The 16,624-nt window shown below is 44.2% G+C and overlaps 1 protein-coding gene across 7 annotated transcripts in view; it reads left to right on the top strand.

Annotated features, from left to right (window-relative positions):
* Positions 1-16,624, top strand: part of Kif6 (kinesin family member 6) — a 319,165-nt gene that overhangs the window by 164,835 nt on the left and 137,706 nt on the right. For all 7 annotated transcript variants that reach the window (XM_087184484.1, XM_087184482.1, XM_087184483.1 and 4 more), the window contains 3 exons: positions 8,362-8,467; positions 9,324-9,462; positions 13,854-14,072. In XM_087184484.1, coding sequence (XP_087040610.1) covers positions 8,362-8,467; positions 9,324-9,462; positions 13,854-14,072 — 464 coding nt within the window. The remainder of the gene's footprint in view (positions 1-8,361; positions 8,468-9,323; positions 9,463-13,853; positions 14,073-16,624) is intronic.

Below are 16,624 nucleotides of genomic sequence, written 5' to 3'. Positions count from 1 at the left end.
TCCTGAGGGACTGACCCACCCAGACCCCAAGCTAAAGGCTCCTGTGCCTTTCCTAGCACCCTGACCACTGCTGCACAAGTGCACAGGGCCAAGGGCCCAGTAGAGAGGTGCACACAAGAGGGCTCAGTGGTGGGGCCTTTGTTCTTTGCCAACAGATAGCAGCCAGGCCTGGGCTCTGGCAGGGCTCAGAAGGACATGAGATGGGGAAGGTGCCAGAAAAGGAGAGGCTCCCTGGAGCAAGGCTGAGCCACTGTCCCCAGCTTCCCTAGCACAACGCAGCAGCTCATGCAGGAGTGGGAGGTGCAGCTGGAGCTGGGCAGCAAGGGAAGCCCACAGAAGTCTGGGCTCTCAAGCTGTGTGTATGTCACAGGTGTCTCAGGCAGCACCCAGGACAGATAGGGTGTGTCCCTGTCAGCCAGAGGTTGAGAACAGGTGCATCAAAGAGGTCACAGACACCTTCTGTCTCACCAAAGCCACACGTGCAATCCTAATCTTTGTGGGGTGGAGAAACATGGAGGAGGGGAATAGATTCTTCTAAGGATATCAGCTCCTCCAGCAGCTCCAAGCGGAGGCGTTTGTCTATGGCATAGAGAGGAGCAGCTCTTTGGGCTCCCCAAAGTGCCAATGGGGCCACCAGGATGCATGGACTCTAAAGGGGACAGAAAAGTTGGGTCCTGATGAACTATTGCTGTTGCTGCTTCTGCTGCCCTATGTGGCAGAAAACTGTAGTGGCCAGGATGGGAGAGGTCACCTGGGGACTGCTGGGACCTGAGGCTTCCTGGAGGGACAGAGATAGCAGGGCATTCTTGGAGGGCAGCAGCATCAGGTGGTGAGCTCCATCTCCTTGTTCACCAGCAGCAGATGGGGCCCCTCCCTCTCCAGAGGAAACTGGCCCTTGTGCCTGCAGCAGCCTTCTGCAATGCGCACCTGGAAGCTGGTACCTGGGGGCCTGGCTGCCTGGGAGGGTTCTCCAAGCATCTACACATCCCCCGCTAAGTCACATGCTGGTTGCTCTACTGGCCAGTCCAGTTCTTTCTCCCACTGCTGCAACTCCTGGAGCTCAGTCAGTTTGTCTGAGTGTCCTGGGCACTGCAGCCAGACCCCCCGGGTTTTCTCCCCCAGCCTAGTGCCTTCTAGCACATCGGTGGTGGTGCACATCTGCTGCTTCTGGCACGCAGCTGGGGTGTCAGCTGCCAGCTTGAGGTCAAGCATACTGGCCTTGGCCTCTTGCAGAAGTGACAGGGACACGGTGACGGGAAGTCCCAGGCTCTTCTCCCGTCAGCTTGGGGTCTAGGCCTCACCACCACACCGGCCAACCACTCTCATGAGACTGGCCCGCTATTTTCATCCTATTTCCTCGTGTTCAAAACCACTGAGTGTTCCTGAGCCTAGTGAAGTTAAAATGTTTGATCCTACAAGGTAGATAATATACACCTTTAAGTAAATTAGATACATGAAAATTCAGGTTGGCAAAACAAAATTAATTTTTATTATTTTCAGGAACCTTCATGACTGCATTTTAAAAGAACTTGTAAACCATATCTTTAAAGTTGTCTTAGTTGGTTTAAAAATTACTTCAAAATACTTTTTGAAAATTGCATAAATGGAAGTACATGCCCATGAATGCATATTCCTATAAATATGCCATATCTTCATCATTCCAGAGGCAAAGCAGTCTGGATCTTAATTTTTATTTTCCACATTTGCTATTTCAAATCACTAAAAGTACAAGAAGCTGTGCATCTCTGCCTTTGAGGCATTTTTGTGGAAGTGAAAGAAATACACCTTACTAAGATAAATCTTGAAGGAAAACTCCGCATAGGAATTCCCTCTGCATCACCTAAAGCATGAACTTTCTGGCCCCCCAGTGTTGTTGAAAAGAGCTCATTCCAGCAGAGTGGCTGGCCCTAAACTTCATCCCTTGCCCTCGAGGAGGGTCCGTGTTTTTCACTTACTGCTCGGGGTCAGGGGAACATGCTGTATCTCTGTGACTTGTCGCAAAGCAGGGACTTCTAAAAGGAAAAGTCTTGAAATAACCACCGTTAAGTCAATTTGGAATGGTTCTTTCAGCAGAATCTTACAAAAAAACAAACATGGAGCTAATGACCTCGAAAAATATTTGAGTGGTTTCCCTCGGTCATGGGCCTGTTGGCACAATCTCAGCCTTCAGTTTTTCATGTCCTATAGATCATAGTTAATCATAATTGTGAATTTGCTGCTGTTATCTGAACTTTCCTTTTGTAAATGACATGCTTTGCCAACACTGTGTCACATCCCACAAGAGAAGCCCATCTGTTTGCAAAGTTGAAATGTGGTCTTCCTTTGCCCCCCATTATCAGGTCTCAGGGATCCCCACTGTTACGGCTTGTTGAAAACTCTTTTCTTTGAAACACCAGACACAAGTTTATGTGATGGCTTCATTAGCTTCGTTTTCTGCACCTTTATTTGCTGTAAGAAAAGTCTGTAGGCTAGTTCTGAATTGAAAATACAAACGTAGGGCTGGAGATTTAACTCAGTGGTTCCACTGCCTGCCTCACAAACTCAAGGTCCCGAGTTAGATCCCCAGTACCAAAAAAAAAAAGAAAAAAGAAAATACAAATGTATGCCAAGGACTATGACAAGAGGAACACAAAATTTCAAGTTGGGAGTCTTTGTGGTAGGAATAGAGGGCACAGATTCCTGATTCAAAAGGCCTGTTTTCAAACCTCTGCATCTTAGTGTCTTATCTAGTAATAATATGCAAGTTTCTTAACTGTCCTGAGCTTTCTCGTCCTCATCTGTGAAAGAGGGATAATAATTCGTGGGCTTTTGGTATCAATGAATAGCAAAATACATGTGAAAGTATCTGACTTCTAGAGTGGATGTTCAATGAAAATAATAAAATAATTGGAAGAAGCTGGTTATAAAAAGAACCAGCTATGGTCATCCCTTTAGTTCATTTAAGCAAGAACACACAGGTAGAGTCACCAGCCCAGTGCCCATGGGTGGCCGTCCAGAGATATGTTTCTCTTTCATTTAACATTTCAACTTCCTTCCTTCTTTGGTTTTCAACTTCCTTCCTCTTTGGTATGAAGAGATAGAGATATATTCTTGTGTATTTATTCCGACTGCCTTGCCACAGTGTTTCTTAAACAGTAGCACATGCACAGATCCTCAGGAAATGTCATCAAGTGCAGGTTCTGGCTAAGTGGTCTGGGCTGGGGCTGAGAATCTACATGTCTAAAAGGCTCCCGGGGAGACAGCAATACAGACAGATAGGAGAATTTCCTACTTTCCAATGTAGGAAAGTTATGGTTAACAACAATTAATTGAACATTTCAAAATAGCTAGTAGAGAGGAATTTGAATGTTATCAAAGAACATGATAAGTGTCATGATAAAAGAACAAAGAAATGATAAATGTCTGAAGTGATAAAGGAGTCAGTTTCCCTGATCTAATCATACACATTATACATGTGTGCTGAAATGTCACACTACACCCCATAAACACTAACATTCCTATATGTCAATTAAAAATAAAAATATTCTTTTAAATGGTAAAAATAAATGTCTCCCACATTATGCCCAGGAGGTGAGTCCAGTGTCCACCCTGGAACAGCAAAGCCCCAACAAGCCAGGTATCACTCTCGTTGCTCCTCGTAGCATCTTCCTCCATCAAGCTTGTAGTTTAGAGACAGTATGAGCTTGCACATTTTACAGGTGAGAAAGTTGTGACCCAGCAAGGTTGGTGGATTAGTTAAGATCACTCAACCCCATGGTTCAGCCAAATTTCTTAGCCCACCATGACCAATTATTTTCAGTCATGTAACTATTCACCCAGTTTTTGTATTTAGTTTTATTCCTTGAAGTTAATCGTTACCAAGTTTCCTTTTATTTCCCTATTTCCCTATTTTCTGGTTCTTTTTCAGATCTTTGCTCATGTCATACATAACTAGTTTATCAGCATCCCCAGTGCCCAGCGCTGTCAGACACATCTTTAGAGGGGTACTTACTGGTCGAGGTCAGGAAAATTTTGGTCCTCTTTGGTATAATTAATATCAGCTAAGCTCTTAAATCAGAATTATTTGCCAGCTCTTTGGGATGAGCTATCTGTTCCTCTCCCAAAACCATTAAGGAGACAGAAGAGGTAAGAAGTGTCAGCTCTGGTGATTCCATGGTTCTACCGCAGAGCAGCCTGACTCACTAACTAGAACTTTTTCATCCAGTTTACTTTCTAATTGAGTACTAGAGGACAGGGTCTCATGCTTTGCACTCCCTAGCCTTGTTTTTGGTAAATCCCCTGGAATAATATTGTGCTGCTGGCAAGTCCTGTTTGCTTTGTCTGGTTACAGAGCCACAACTGCCCTCCTGCTCTGAGAACCACAGTCCTGTAAGTGTCCGTGTGGTTTCCAAACAGGCTGAACCCTGTTAGGTTTCCTCTTCTTAGCTAATGTTCCACTCCTCTTAGCTATCAGCTGTCCCACAACCAGGACCATAGGGACACAGTTTCTAGCCCTTTTCTAGAAGCTAATGCTGACAAGACTATGGCAAAGATTACTTGAGATTAATGAGAACAGCTTAATGGCAGCTAATATATACATGAAGAATTTATTTTAATCTTTAGACATAACATATCATTAAAATATTGCAGAAAAGTGAGTTTAGCTTGGATCACATCTCTCTTCTCAGGGATATGATAAATATTTTGGAGTTAAAGGCAACTGGCCAGAAATTTCAGGATTGCTGATCTACTCCCTTCCCACTCTTCGCCCCTCTTCCTCCTTCTTGTCTCCCTTCCTTCATTCTTTCATTCATTCCTTTGTTTCTTTTTGTCTTCTTATGTGTGTTAAATAGAGCACTTGCAGAATCCCTGAAAGGAATTCATTGCTAACCTAACCATGTGTATCATGAGTAATTGTAATTCCCTTGAGCATACCACTTCACTGTCCTTTTAAATGACTACTTAACTGTGTACATAACTATGCCATAATTTATTTAGCTAATCTTCTAATATGGAAAATTCTGATTCTTTCCAACTTCTGTTGCTATTACAAGTCATGCTGGTCAAGGGCTTTGTTAAGTTCTATGCAACTGCTCCTCAGTTTTTTCCTGCTTGTTCACCTTCCTGTTTATCTCCTCAGATAATTCTAGGAGGTGTGCCTTCTCTTCATAAGAGTATATTGCCCAGTGCAGTCTTTAAATACATTTACTAACTTGGCTATAGTATGGTTAGCACTGTGCTTCAAAAGTTAGATTCCAAGAACAACTGACCAGTGTTTGAGTACCAGCTCTGCGGCTTGTTTCTTTTGTGACCTTGGCAAGATAAAATTTAAGTTGTCTGTATTTCAGCTTCTTCATCTATGACTTGGGATAATAACAATAGAATCTTATAAGATTGTTAAAGGAATTAAGGAAATAGGGTATACAAATTGTGTAGGAGTCCATCTGGAAACCTAGCTAGTTAGTGATGAGAAGCTTGCTCTGTCTTAATTCATGTTGTTTCCACAGAAAATGGTCATAGCTAGAACGTAGGTGTATATTTTGTTTTTGTTTTGTCTTTATTTTTGTCCAGGAATATAGGGAGCAGAGAGGGGAGTACAGTGGTCTCAAGAGTGAAGCACATATTAGGTAATGTGGTCAATCCCAAATGTGTGGCCAGGTATCAGGATCTATGACCAAACTAGGTCCCAGGCTGGCCAGGATTCCTCACTAGCAGTCACTCTCTTGGAGACAGAAAGTCACCAGACATCTAATACTTACCCGCCCTCAGCCTGTCTGTGAGATCCACCACATGGCTGAGAAGAACTGAATGCTGTGCATTTATATCCACTTTGCCAAAGGGTTCCTTTCTCTTCTTTCTTTTCTCCAATGAAAGCAGAGAAAAAGTCTCCTGTTGACTTGGGCTTTCTCTAAAGATCAGCCTCATAGTGCTCACTTGGCTCCTCTTGAGCCTTTTCTGGAAACACCCTCTGCTCCTCAGAGGGGTTCTGGCAGCAGGGCAGCCCTGGGCAGGAGCGGGGACTAGGTATGAACTTGGGAACTATTTTGAGAGACAAGAAAATGCAGAGAATCTGAGGTCATTCATCCACTCTTAACTACTAGAAAACTTAGTACATTGGAAATATCTGAATTAAGCATTTTTTCTGCATTTTAATTATTACTCCAAGTCCTTGCTTGATAAGAAAAAAAGTTCAACAGTAAATCAAATGTGTGAAGGAAAGACCAGGCATTTTTCTTATCTAGAGAATCTCAGTGGTTTCAAGTGCTGAGAACAAAGCTGCACATAGCAAAGTCCATTCTCAGATATGAGTCTAATCTAGTCCTAGAACAAATAAAGCAATCCACTTCTTATACTTAGGAGCAGGCAATTCTGACCCATTTCTTTGGCTCCTGTCCCTGGCCATCATTCTGTATTGCAGAATTTCTGCTAAGTATTCAAGAACAATGGAAGTAAATAACATTACTGTTTTTAAAGCCTCATGAAGATGGGGATTGCTGATCCAGGCATCCTCATAGGTTACCCCCAGGTCTCTCATGAGAGGGGCAGAACATCACAGTATGGACTGTAATAGATCCATTAAAGAATGAACCGCTCTGCTCTGTATGTACTGTTATGAAAGATGATCAGTAGTAAACACTTTAGAAAAATAATAACGCAACTTTATTCAGAGTGTGATCTCATTTTTGTAAAAGCGAACATCATCTACAGATATTACCTGTAGGTATCTACTTTACTGAAAACTAGATGAATGCATTTCCTCTGTGAACTGTGGAGTCCTTGAAGCAGTGAGATTAAATAGAGTGGGAATGCAACAGGGGGCCAGGGAGAAGAGCCTTTGCTTTTTAATTCATTCACATCGGTGTTGTTTGGAGTCTTGGTCATGAATACATATTTTAATAATATTTCATACAAAAAATTTTTAATCTTTGTATCAAAAAGGAATCTCTCCAAGTGTCTGATGGTTTGAAGCTTTATTCCACACAAAAAAATGTCAATAAGCAAATAGTACAAATGACAAGTAACCCTCTACCCAAAGAAACTCTCAAAATTATAAAGTGTCTCACACTTACAAATGTCAGCTGTCACGTATTATGGATTACAGGAAGAGATAAAAGTGAAATCCAAGGCTGCTCTGGGTTAGAAATCATTATATGTTGTTTGTGGGGTGACAGCAACAGTGGAAGGGAAGTAAAGACAGTTTTTAAAGAGGCTAAAAGTATGGAAATATTTTCATCATAATGCTAGAGAGATACACTGTGGCTGTATTAGGAAACCCAGCATCCAGTGCCACCCTTAGCCTTTCTTATTAAGAGTTTCAGTCCACACAGAGGGGCTGATTTCCATGAAAATGAACCCATTTGCTAATGAACAAGTTTGTATTGAGAAGCTGATGTGGCCAAGGGACAAAGATGAATTAGAGCCAGGCCTGGCCTCATAATGCTTACACAGTCCTGGGAGGTGTCATCAGGGTCAAGGTGCTCACACAGACTGTCAGATACAATGCTGACCCCGGACGGACATTACAGACCAAACCAGGACTTTGGCACACAATGGTTGGATGGTCCCTCCAAAGGGAGGTGTTTGGTGTTCTGTTTTGTTTTGTTTTAGAATAGGAAAAACATGAAAATCATTGTAAGCAAATTGAAGAGAGAAAGTATCAGTGCAGAAAGGGGATGAAGAGGCAACTGAGAGAGGAGGGAGGTGATTAATGGGGGAACAAGCATCCCGTCCAGGGTCCAGGAAGAAGGAAGAGCGCCTGAGGGTGGGACAGCTGCCCGGAAGGAAAGGGAAGGCAGGAAGCTGCTTGTGCCCACTCTGCTTTCTCAGTCTGGAAAAACACTGCTTCACTGAGGGAGACTGGCGGGGGGGGGGGGGGGGGGCACGCGGCCTGGGGTCATGGAAGGATGGAAGAGCCGCCATGAAGACGTTCAAGTCACCCTGGAAAGCGGAACAGGATTGTTGGAGATGAGCAAAGCATCACTGAGGCAGGAGCAGAGGCTGTGTGGCATGAATTCTTAATAAAACTAACAAAGAATTATGTTTCTTCATTTTCTCCAGCAGTGTGACAGCCAGGCACAAGGCAAAGAAATTGGGCTTGTCTAGAATGGGTGGATGTAGAATGGGTGTAGAAATCAAATGATTCTTAAAATGAACACTCCCTATGAAAAATCATTGGAAATTAGTCAAATGATTACACCACTGTATATTTCACCTTGTAAATATATTTTCCTCTTCATTTTTAGAGTCAAATCAGCTAACAGTATTTCTGTGAAGAAGTAGAAACTATGCCCTGTACTTCAAGTGTCAAACAACCAAGAAATACCATTAGAATTTCTGAAGTTTCTAGCTCATAGTTGCTTCTCATTCATTTTGTATTTTTAGGCTGGAAAAACTAATGACATCCTTTTTGGAAGACCAGGATCCAGAGAGTAGACTAGAGGTTGGCGCTGATATGCGTAAAATTCATCACTGTTTTCATCATTTAAAGGTAAATTTAAATGTTTCCTCCCATAGAAGTCATTTCCTGCCATGCTCAAACTGCAATAAAAAACCTTTCTGGTTGACCAACCCTTGGAAAGTTCAGATCCAGCTTCACATGTCCAGAAAATGGTGCAAGCTTGGAACCAATGATGTGATTATCATTTTCTTCTGAGAGTGCATCTTACTTGTCAATAAATAAGCTCAGACCTGGCTTTTAATTCTTTGCCAGGAATCTTTACCTTCCACACAGAATAGTTCCATGATCAAAAAAACCCTATTTTTTTAAGCAAGGACAGGAGAAGTGTGACCTACATTTTTAAAGCAATTTTGATTTATTCTTACAATTTGCCAGTTTTTCTCTGCCTTAGTTTTTACCTTTCATGGTGAGGGAATGGGAATGTCATCAACTCCTACTTCTCCTTTACTTATATTTTTGCATACTCAATAAGATAATGAACATTTGCTCCGAGTCTGCTGTAGCCCAGGCATAGGGGAGGCCAAGTTAAATAAGTGAGTCTTGGAAAAGATAGGTATGAAAAGAATAATTCCAATATATGATACGTACCACAATAACAGCATGAGTTATGTGCTGTGGTGTTACAGAGAAAGGGAAGAGAGTCCAAAGGAGATGGTGGTGGAGTAGAAATTTCCCAACTTAGGGAAAGAGAGATAAAGAGAGGGCAGGAGCAGTGAGGAAGGCGGGGAGGGGAAGCATTTCAGACAGTAAAAGCAGCTGCATGAAAGACAAGAAGGCCGGGAAGGGCATGCTTGACTGATGTGTGCACGGAACTGGCAAAGGGAAAAGAGAAACAAAGAAATCAGGTACAGAGATGTAGATGCTAAGCTTCTATTTCAATTCACAGAGACTTGTGAATGACAAGAAGACCCTTGGGAAGAGTACAGGCCCCTCTGAAACCAAAAACCAAGACTGCCAGGAACCCTTGAGAGAGGAAGAATACAGAAAGCTCCAGGACATACTGAAGCAGAGAGACAATGAAATCAGTATCCTTTCTGGAGCAATGGGAAGTTGTCCCCTTCCTGCCTGGAGAAAGGGGACAGATAGGTGTCTTCGTCCTGCCACATCACCCCGTGCCCCACCCTGCTTCCCATTCCCACTGCTGCTTTCTATTGAGAATAAAACATCCTTTCTGCAAACCAAGCGCAGCGCCTAGTGAAAAGGAGGAGCTATAAAAACAAGGCTTCCCTTTCCTTTTAGCCTGATATAGTTACTCTTACAGAGAACATCCCAGCTCATGGAAAAGTATGAGCTTTGTTACACCATCTCTTAACAGTACATTTTTTAAAAATGTATTTTTGACTACTCTGGGGTACTCTTTCTGTTCCAGTCCCGAGCCAGAAAGTGCTCTGGTTATCTTTAGCTAGCTGACCGGACACTGGGCTGACCGCAGCCTCCCGCAGCCCAGAATTTGTGGCTGGTGTGTGGGTGAAACTTAAATGGCGGCTGAAAAATGGCAAATGGTATTTAGCTTATGAGGAACAGAGATTGATTTAAATGTAACTTTTTTTATTATTATTTAAAAGCCAGATCTATGGCTCTGGGTTCCCCTTACAAATGTTCCCAAATTTGGAAGTGAGTAAAGATGACTGCTCAAGACAGAACCCTTCTTGGCTCCAAGAGGCGGTGTATTTTGGGTGCTGAAAGTGGTCACAGCCCACGAGCGTGCTCGGCTCCAGTTGCAGATGAGGTGGTTACTTCTAAAGAGCCCCCGCTGGGGTGGTTAGACCTCAGGACTCCCTGATATTTCTTCAGCACTGTTTCTCATTTTACCTTTCGAGCTCCTTGTAAGACTTGACATTTTCATGACATTTGCAGCATTGAAACACACATGAGAAATCATTTTGGCTGGCTCTTTATAAACATATTTTTGCTCACTTTTTAAAATTATGAAAAGACTTTACCGTCAGCTATTGTGCAAAAGGCATAAAAATAGTCTATATAAAGGAAATCCCATAATAAAGAGGTAGAAACAAACCAAACACAAAGTAGGCTCACTGCCTGATTAACTTCAGTCTCTAATTTTAGTTGAGTTTCAGCAGAGCCTGTATGTCAGGTTCAAGTAAGCCTTGGCTGCTTTGGTGTGCAGCCAGGAGGTCCAGCCCTGCCTGCCTCCCCCATGAGCCCTTGTCTCCAAGTGAGCGCTGCCCACAGTGTCGTCCCTCGCATTCCTTCTCCTCTCTCCTACCCCATCCATCTCCAGGAATGGCCTCAGCAGGGACCTCAGTCTGAGCTCCGCTTCTTTCTTGGCCTTGGTCCTAGTCGGGGATCTTCTCCCCTAAATACCACTATCAGCTTCTTAATTCTCTTCATGGCTTATGACTGTCTGTGCATGCAGGAGGAACAGAATGAGACATGACAGAGAGGGGACAGTCCAGGCTTGTTCGTATATGTTTATTTAAAAATGAGGGTGAAAGAAAGACATACATCATCTCCCTCCTTCGCTGTGGTGAACCCAGTACCACTGTTTATGTGGAACTACCCTCGATTCTTCACTGACTGAAAAATTCAATCAGGGCTCCTTCCGTCTGAGACTCAGATTCAAAAAGATGGTGTGTAAGGAGTCAGAGTAGAGAGAGTACTGAGCTGGATTCCATCCTGGACTGAATTCAGGCTCTCCCTGAGTTAGCTCTGTGACCACTCAGGTTTCCTGCCCTTCAGGAGCATCAGACCTGTCCTACCAACCTCCCTGTGCTGAGCAGAGGCAGGGAGTGGGCACTGTAGATCATTTTCTAATGCCAGCCCTGCTGAAGTAGACAATAGGTGAAAAAAGAAAAAAGAGCAGCTAAGATATAATCATCTCAGAGGCTGCACTTATCAAAGACTAATGACCAAGGAAGGTTCCTGAAATGTCATAGTTACTCAGTCAGAGTGGAGAATATTTTCTTTCTTTTGTTACAGAATCTAGAAGGCTATGACTATGACAAAAAAATGAGAAAAATTATTTCGGGGCGGGAGGTGTGATCATACTTGTGTCTTAGTCACTTTCCTCATTGCTGGGACAAAATACCTGACACCCACAATTTAAAGGAGGAGAGGTTTATTTGGGTTCACAGTTTCAGAAATTTTAGTCCATAATTGGTGGGCTGAATGCAGAAACAACATGGTGGAAAGGCCTGCTGTGAAGGAAAACTGCTCAAGTCACAGCAGCCAGGAAGAGAGTGAAGGACAGAGTTAGGGAGGGAGATACACCCTTCCTTCCGGGTCACCCACGTCAGGGACCCGCCTCCCCCAGCCAGGCCCCACCTCCAATCAGTAAGGCCAGCTGTGAGCTCATCAGTGGACCAATTAATATAGCACCCCGGTGACCCAGCCACTCTCCCGGCACAGGAGGCTTTTGGAGGACCCCCCCAGATCCAAACCATAACAACTTGACCTCAGCAAAAGACACAATCAAAATGAACATGAACATTATTGAATGTTCTGGGAAGGGGAGTGAAAGTGGTATCATCTCAGTGACTTCATTGTCGGTCTGAGTAAAGCTCAGCTGCACCTTCAGAAAACCTACAGCAAGGTATATTTCAGTAGCCAGCACAGTATGGGACACAAAGACCTCAGTTAGGTGACAATGGGGAGTGGGGGAAGAGAGAGCAGAGGTCAGAAACAAAGGCAACAAAGGAGACAGATGTGAGCTGTGATCTCTGTGAGCTGTAAATCAGAGAATATCATTTCTCTGATTGAAAGCTTGGAGGGGCTTCCCTTCATACTTAGGGTAAAACCCAAACTCCTTCCTCCAGTGTATGAGGCCCCGTGTGACTTTGCTGTGCCCATTCTGACTTACTTTCTTATGCCACATCCCCATGTGTGTTTTGCTTCAATCACGGTGAGCCTCTTGACCCCCTAATATGGGGTCATTACTGCATTTGAGGCTGGGGAATTCTTTCTCGTGGGATCTTTCCTGTGCATTGTAAGATGTAGGGTTGTAGGACTGTAGCATTGGGAACCACTGCCGAGTCCATTTCTCTTTAGGGATTTAGCAGTTTCCTTGATGGCTTTCCTTTGTTGGTTCGTCTTGTCACTCAGAGCTCAGCCTTAACCATCACTCCTAGAAAGGTCTTTGTGATGCGCAATGTACAGCAGCCACCTTGGTTTTTTAAAGTCACTCTTGGCTTTTTAAAAAGTAGCTGCCTGGCACTCTCTCATGGTCTGTGTATGTGTGTACATTCACGCATTTGTGCACAGGTGACATCTGTGTTTCCCTCAGCAGGAAATCTGCTGCGTGAGAACAAGAAAATAGTCTACTCTTAATTGTTCTCCATCCATGCCTAGAATAATATACCCATCTCTAGAAAACCCCACTGAGTGAGGACAGGATGGATCTTGCTATTGCAGTGTCTGGATTACCGGAAGTGTCTGGTGATGTCTGAATCGGTGAGTGCAAAGAGGAATGGATGTGCTGGGCAGAGCCACGTTCTTCTGTTCACTAAGGCGTAAACACTAAGATGCTGGAACACTTCTGTCATGTACACTTGTTTTTTGAGGCAATGTGTGGAAGCCACATCAAGGCTTGTGAAAAAAAAAAACTAAGCTTTCAGAAATCATGAACAAGTTGAAGTTAAAGCTGAGGAGGAAAATGGAGGTCACATTATTTCCATGCTACTTGCCGAAGAGCAAGTGCAGTCCTGGTACCTCCCTCCCCTCATTTCTGAGTAGCAGCCTGCTCTACCACACCACCCCATTTCCTGGGACTCCCATCTTCACAAAGCCAGTTCCGGGGATGGTGAATACCTCAGAGTTCTGAGCTTCTCAAAAGGGACTGATGATAGTCTTTCCTCCTGTGGACGGTGCCTAGCCTCCCAGAGCTCCAGATTTCTCAGACCCAGAATGAAGATTGCAGTGGGACTAATAGCTTCCTAAATTGCCCACAGCTGTCTTCAGCGCTCCAGGCATAGCTAAGTGGCCCACAAAAGGTGCATTTTACAATAGTATATCTGTGCTAATAATTCACTTCAAATTCGTCAGAGACCAAAAATTAATACTTAAGCAAACAAGGTCACTGGATGGTGGAATTTTCCCAGGTAAAAGAGGGATTCACTCACAGAGAAAGACATTGCTCCAGTGCCTACCAGTACATAATATTTGTTTTACTTTTTATTAACTCTTTTGTAACTATTTCAAGACAACTTGTCTACACTCAGAACATTTTAAAGACCTCTGCATTTGCTATTTATTCATATAACGGTGCCATGGTGAAAGACTAATAGCCTCCTAATTGTGCATAACTGTATAGAGGCCCCTGGGAAGTTAAAAATCCTCCTTTAGTCAGCCTTTACCACATATGAAGTAGCAAATATTGTGAGAATAGCACTTGCATTGAGATCATTTGTGTTTTCATCATTGTAATATAGGAGTACAACATCCTTAAGTCCAATTTTAGATATTCTAGTCAACATGTTAAAAAAGGAAAAGAAGAAAACTCAAGATGCCGGCCTCTTATCTAGCATGGATAGAAGTGAAATCAGATCCTCGCAGGGCTCGCCCTTCCCCTCTGGGAACCCACAGGAAGGACAGAGGACGTCGTCGTCTTTGGTTCCAGCACAGGCCCAGGACTTCGGCGCTTCCCGGTACAGATCCAGCTTGCTGCACAAGAAAACAGGTCAGTTTCTAAATTCCAAGGTGTTTTCATTGTCTGTCATAGATTTCAGCGGGCGCCCTATAGTTCTAAATGTGCGAAGATGAAGGCACTAACGATGTATTTGTTTGAATTATTTTAAATTAAATACCAGTTTCTCAAATGAATGACTGAACTGGATAGGGCCAAGTATGAATTTTTACAGCATTCACAGGTGGAGCTTGATGGGTCCAGAAAAAAAGTAGAAATTTTTACTCCAGAAAAAGCAATGAAAAACTTTCCTCCGTCAGGAGGGAAACAGTAAAGTCAAATGTGGGATTACTGACTTGATGCTATGTTTATCTCTAACTCCAAAAGTGTTACCCACAGTAAAAGAATTGAAAAATATTGTCACAACCTGAAAAGGCGGTAAGTGAACAAGACTCTGCCAGATGGTAGGGTTTGACAGTCAGGCCCACTCAGCACCACTCTTCGGAACCCGCCGGGAGCCGGGCTGCTTGTGTGTCTTGCTCCCGGTCAGACCCGCGTGACGTGATGTGCAGGCCTGTGGCTGCGGCCTTGCCCTCGACACTGGGGAATCAGAGGCAAGGGCTGTGCTGGAACACAGGGGCGAAGAGCTCCCCCATGTCGGCCACATACCTTCGCATTTCCCATGTAAATATTTGTTGGGAGGACTACGTGACCTGCCTGGCTTCCCAAAGGAATATTTAAAGAGCACGGTACTCATTAAGAAACACACTTTTTAGTTAACAAAGACAACATGAGAAGCGAGGAGATATATTTTGTGACATATATCCCTGTACCTTCACCAACACAGGAGAATACATTTTAAAACCCCCGGAAAAAGACAGTGCTGCAGCAGACAGTAAAAATCACTGCTTCCTCCTCGTGAGTAGAGCTTTGCTCTGGATAGCAGCTGGTTGGGGAACAAAAGGAGGGCTATCTGGGTCGGTGACTTCTTCAGTTTAGCCATCCATTTATTCACTCCCCTTTCACCTAATATATATTTTCTGAGCACATGATTTATTTTATTTTAGGCACGATGCTAATTATTGTTATGGCAGCAGAGCTCACATAGCTGTTATATACACCAGGTACTATGCTAAGTTCTCTGCTTGAATTAACTCACTTAAATCTTATCCTTTGAGATAAGTTTGGTTTTATCTTTATATTGAAGATGATGACATACATAGACAAACATAATCTCTGCTCTCAGAGTACTTAGAGACGTACAGAGAAAAAGAGTCACTGAACAGCTGATCGCAAAATCATTCCTCTTTATTACTGAGGGAGCATGTACCAGGAGCCCCACCTCTAATTAAGACCAGAAAGATCCACAGTGGGGAGTGAGGGGACAGCTGTGAGCAGAAGGAATATTGTCCGTACAGGGAATCAAGTCCTTTCAGAGCTCACAAGGCTTCTGTGGTGGAAAGGAGCATTCCAGGAAGTGAAAAGGCCAGGCATGGCTGGCATCTGGAAAGACAGGTTGGTTGATGTGAAGCCCAGCTAGCAGGCCAGGGTAGGAGTCCAGGTAAAGGATGGGGATGATGCGGAAGTTGAGGGGACAGGGCTTGGTGACTCACTGGGCATGGGGATAAGGCAGGGTGAGGATGGTGAGGCTCTTCACAGAGGTAAGGAACAGCGAATGGCTCCCGGGGCCCTGCAACACCTGGCGCTGTTGGGCTTTGAGAACGCCACTGTTGGGTCTCGGAGAACAGCACCCCACAGTACTGCGCTCTGGCGTGCCGAGTACACTGGACGCAAAGATGTTGGAAGGGCGGCAGAAGCAAACTCTCTCTAACCTTCTCCTGCTCTTCTTTCTCCTAGTCCCCTTTCTTCCACAAGTCAGGCCATAGAAATTAGAACCGTCTCTCCCAAAGCCGGCCATATTACCTAGAAATTACTCTACCCAGCCCCCGCCTTCTGAGGCAGGCTCATAAAGAAATTGTCAGACCCCCCCTTGTCTGATCATGGTCACAAGCTCCTCATTCCAGGAGTCCTTCCCCACCCCCGGGAGGAAGGACGGCCACACAGAGATGCAGGAGGAATCTGAACAGAGTGGCCTTGCTGGGCTCCCCCACTCCAGCCTCTTATATCAAAGCCACCTCTTTGCCCAGTCTGATTTCTACATGGCTGTCATCCACCCTGAGCAGAAAAATACAGCTGTCCCTGGGTCCTTGGGTCTTCATTCTGAAAGTTTTCATGTCGCATAAAACTTTGATTAAACAAAACCGCTGGGCTTTTCTCTTGTGAGTCTGCCTTTGTTCCAAGGTATCAGTCATGATGCTATGATAGGTGAGGAAAGGTATCGAGCCCTTCTGCCCCTGCACTGCTGAAATCAGGGTCGCAGTCAGTCCCCGAGTGAGATCCCCGGGGCAAGTGACGGAAGGAAGGAGCTGTTTCCTGGCCCTCACCAAGGACACGGATTTTTGTGCCTGTGCAGAAGTGGCCTCCAGGCCAGGGTCACTGCCCATCTTGCCCCGTGCCACATCTTTTCTTTTTCTATTCCTTCTGGCTCACACACTCTCCCTTCTCATAATTCTTCCCCACAGCATCTCATCATCTCTCTCTTCCCT

Source organism: Heterocephalus glaber, unplaced genomic scaffold, assembly GCF_053883595.1.
Source record: "Heterocephalus glaber isolate CG9 unplaced genomic scaffold, H.glaber_assembly_v1.0 deba00001497, whole genome shotgun sequence".
NCBI classification, from domain to species: Eukaryota; Metazoa; Chordata; class Mammalia; order Rodentia; family Bathyergidae; genus Heterocephalus; species Heterocephalus glaber.
The sequence above is the reverse complement of the archived record's forward strand: the minus strand, read 5'-3'. Positions and strand labels throughout refer to the sequence as shown.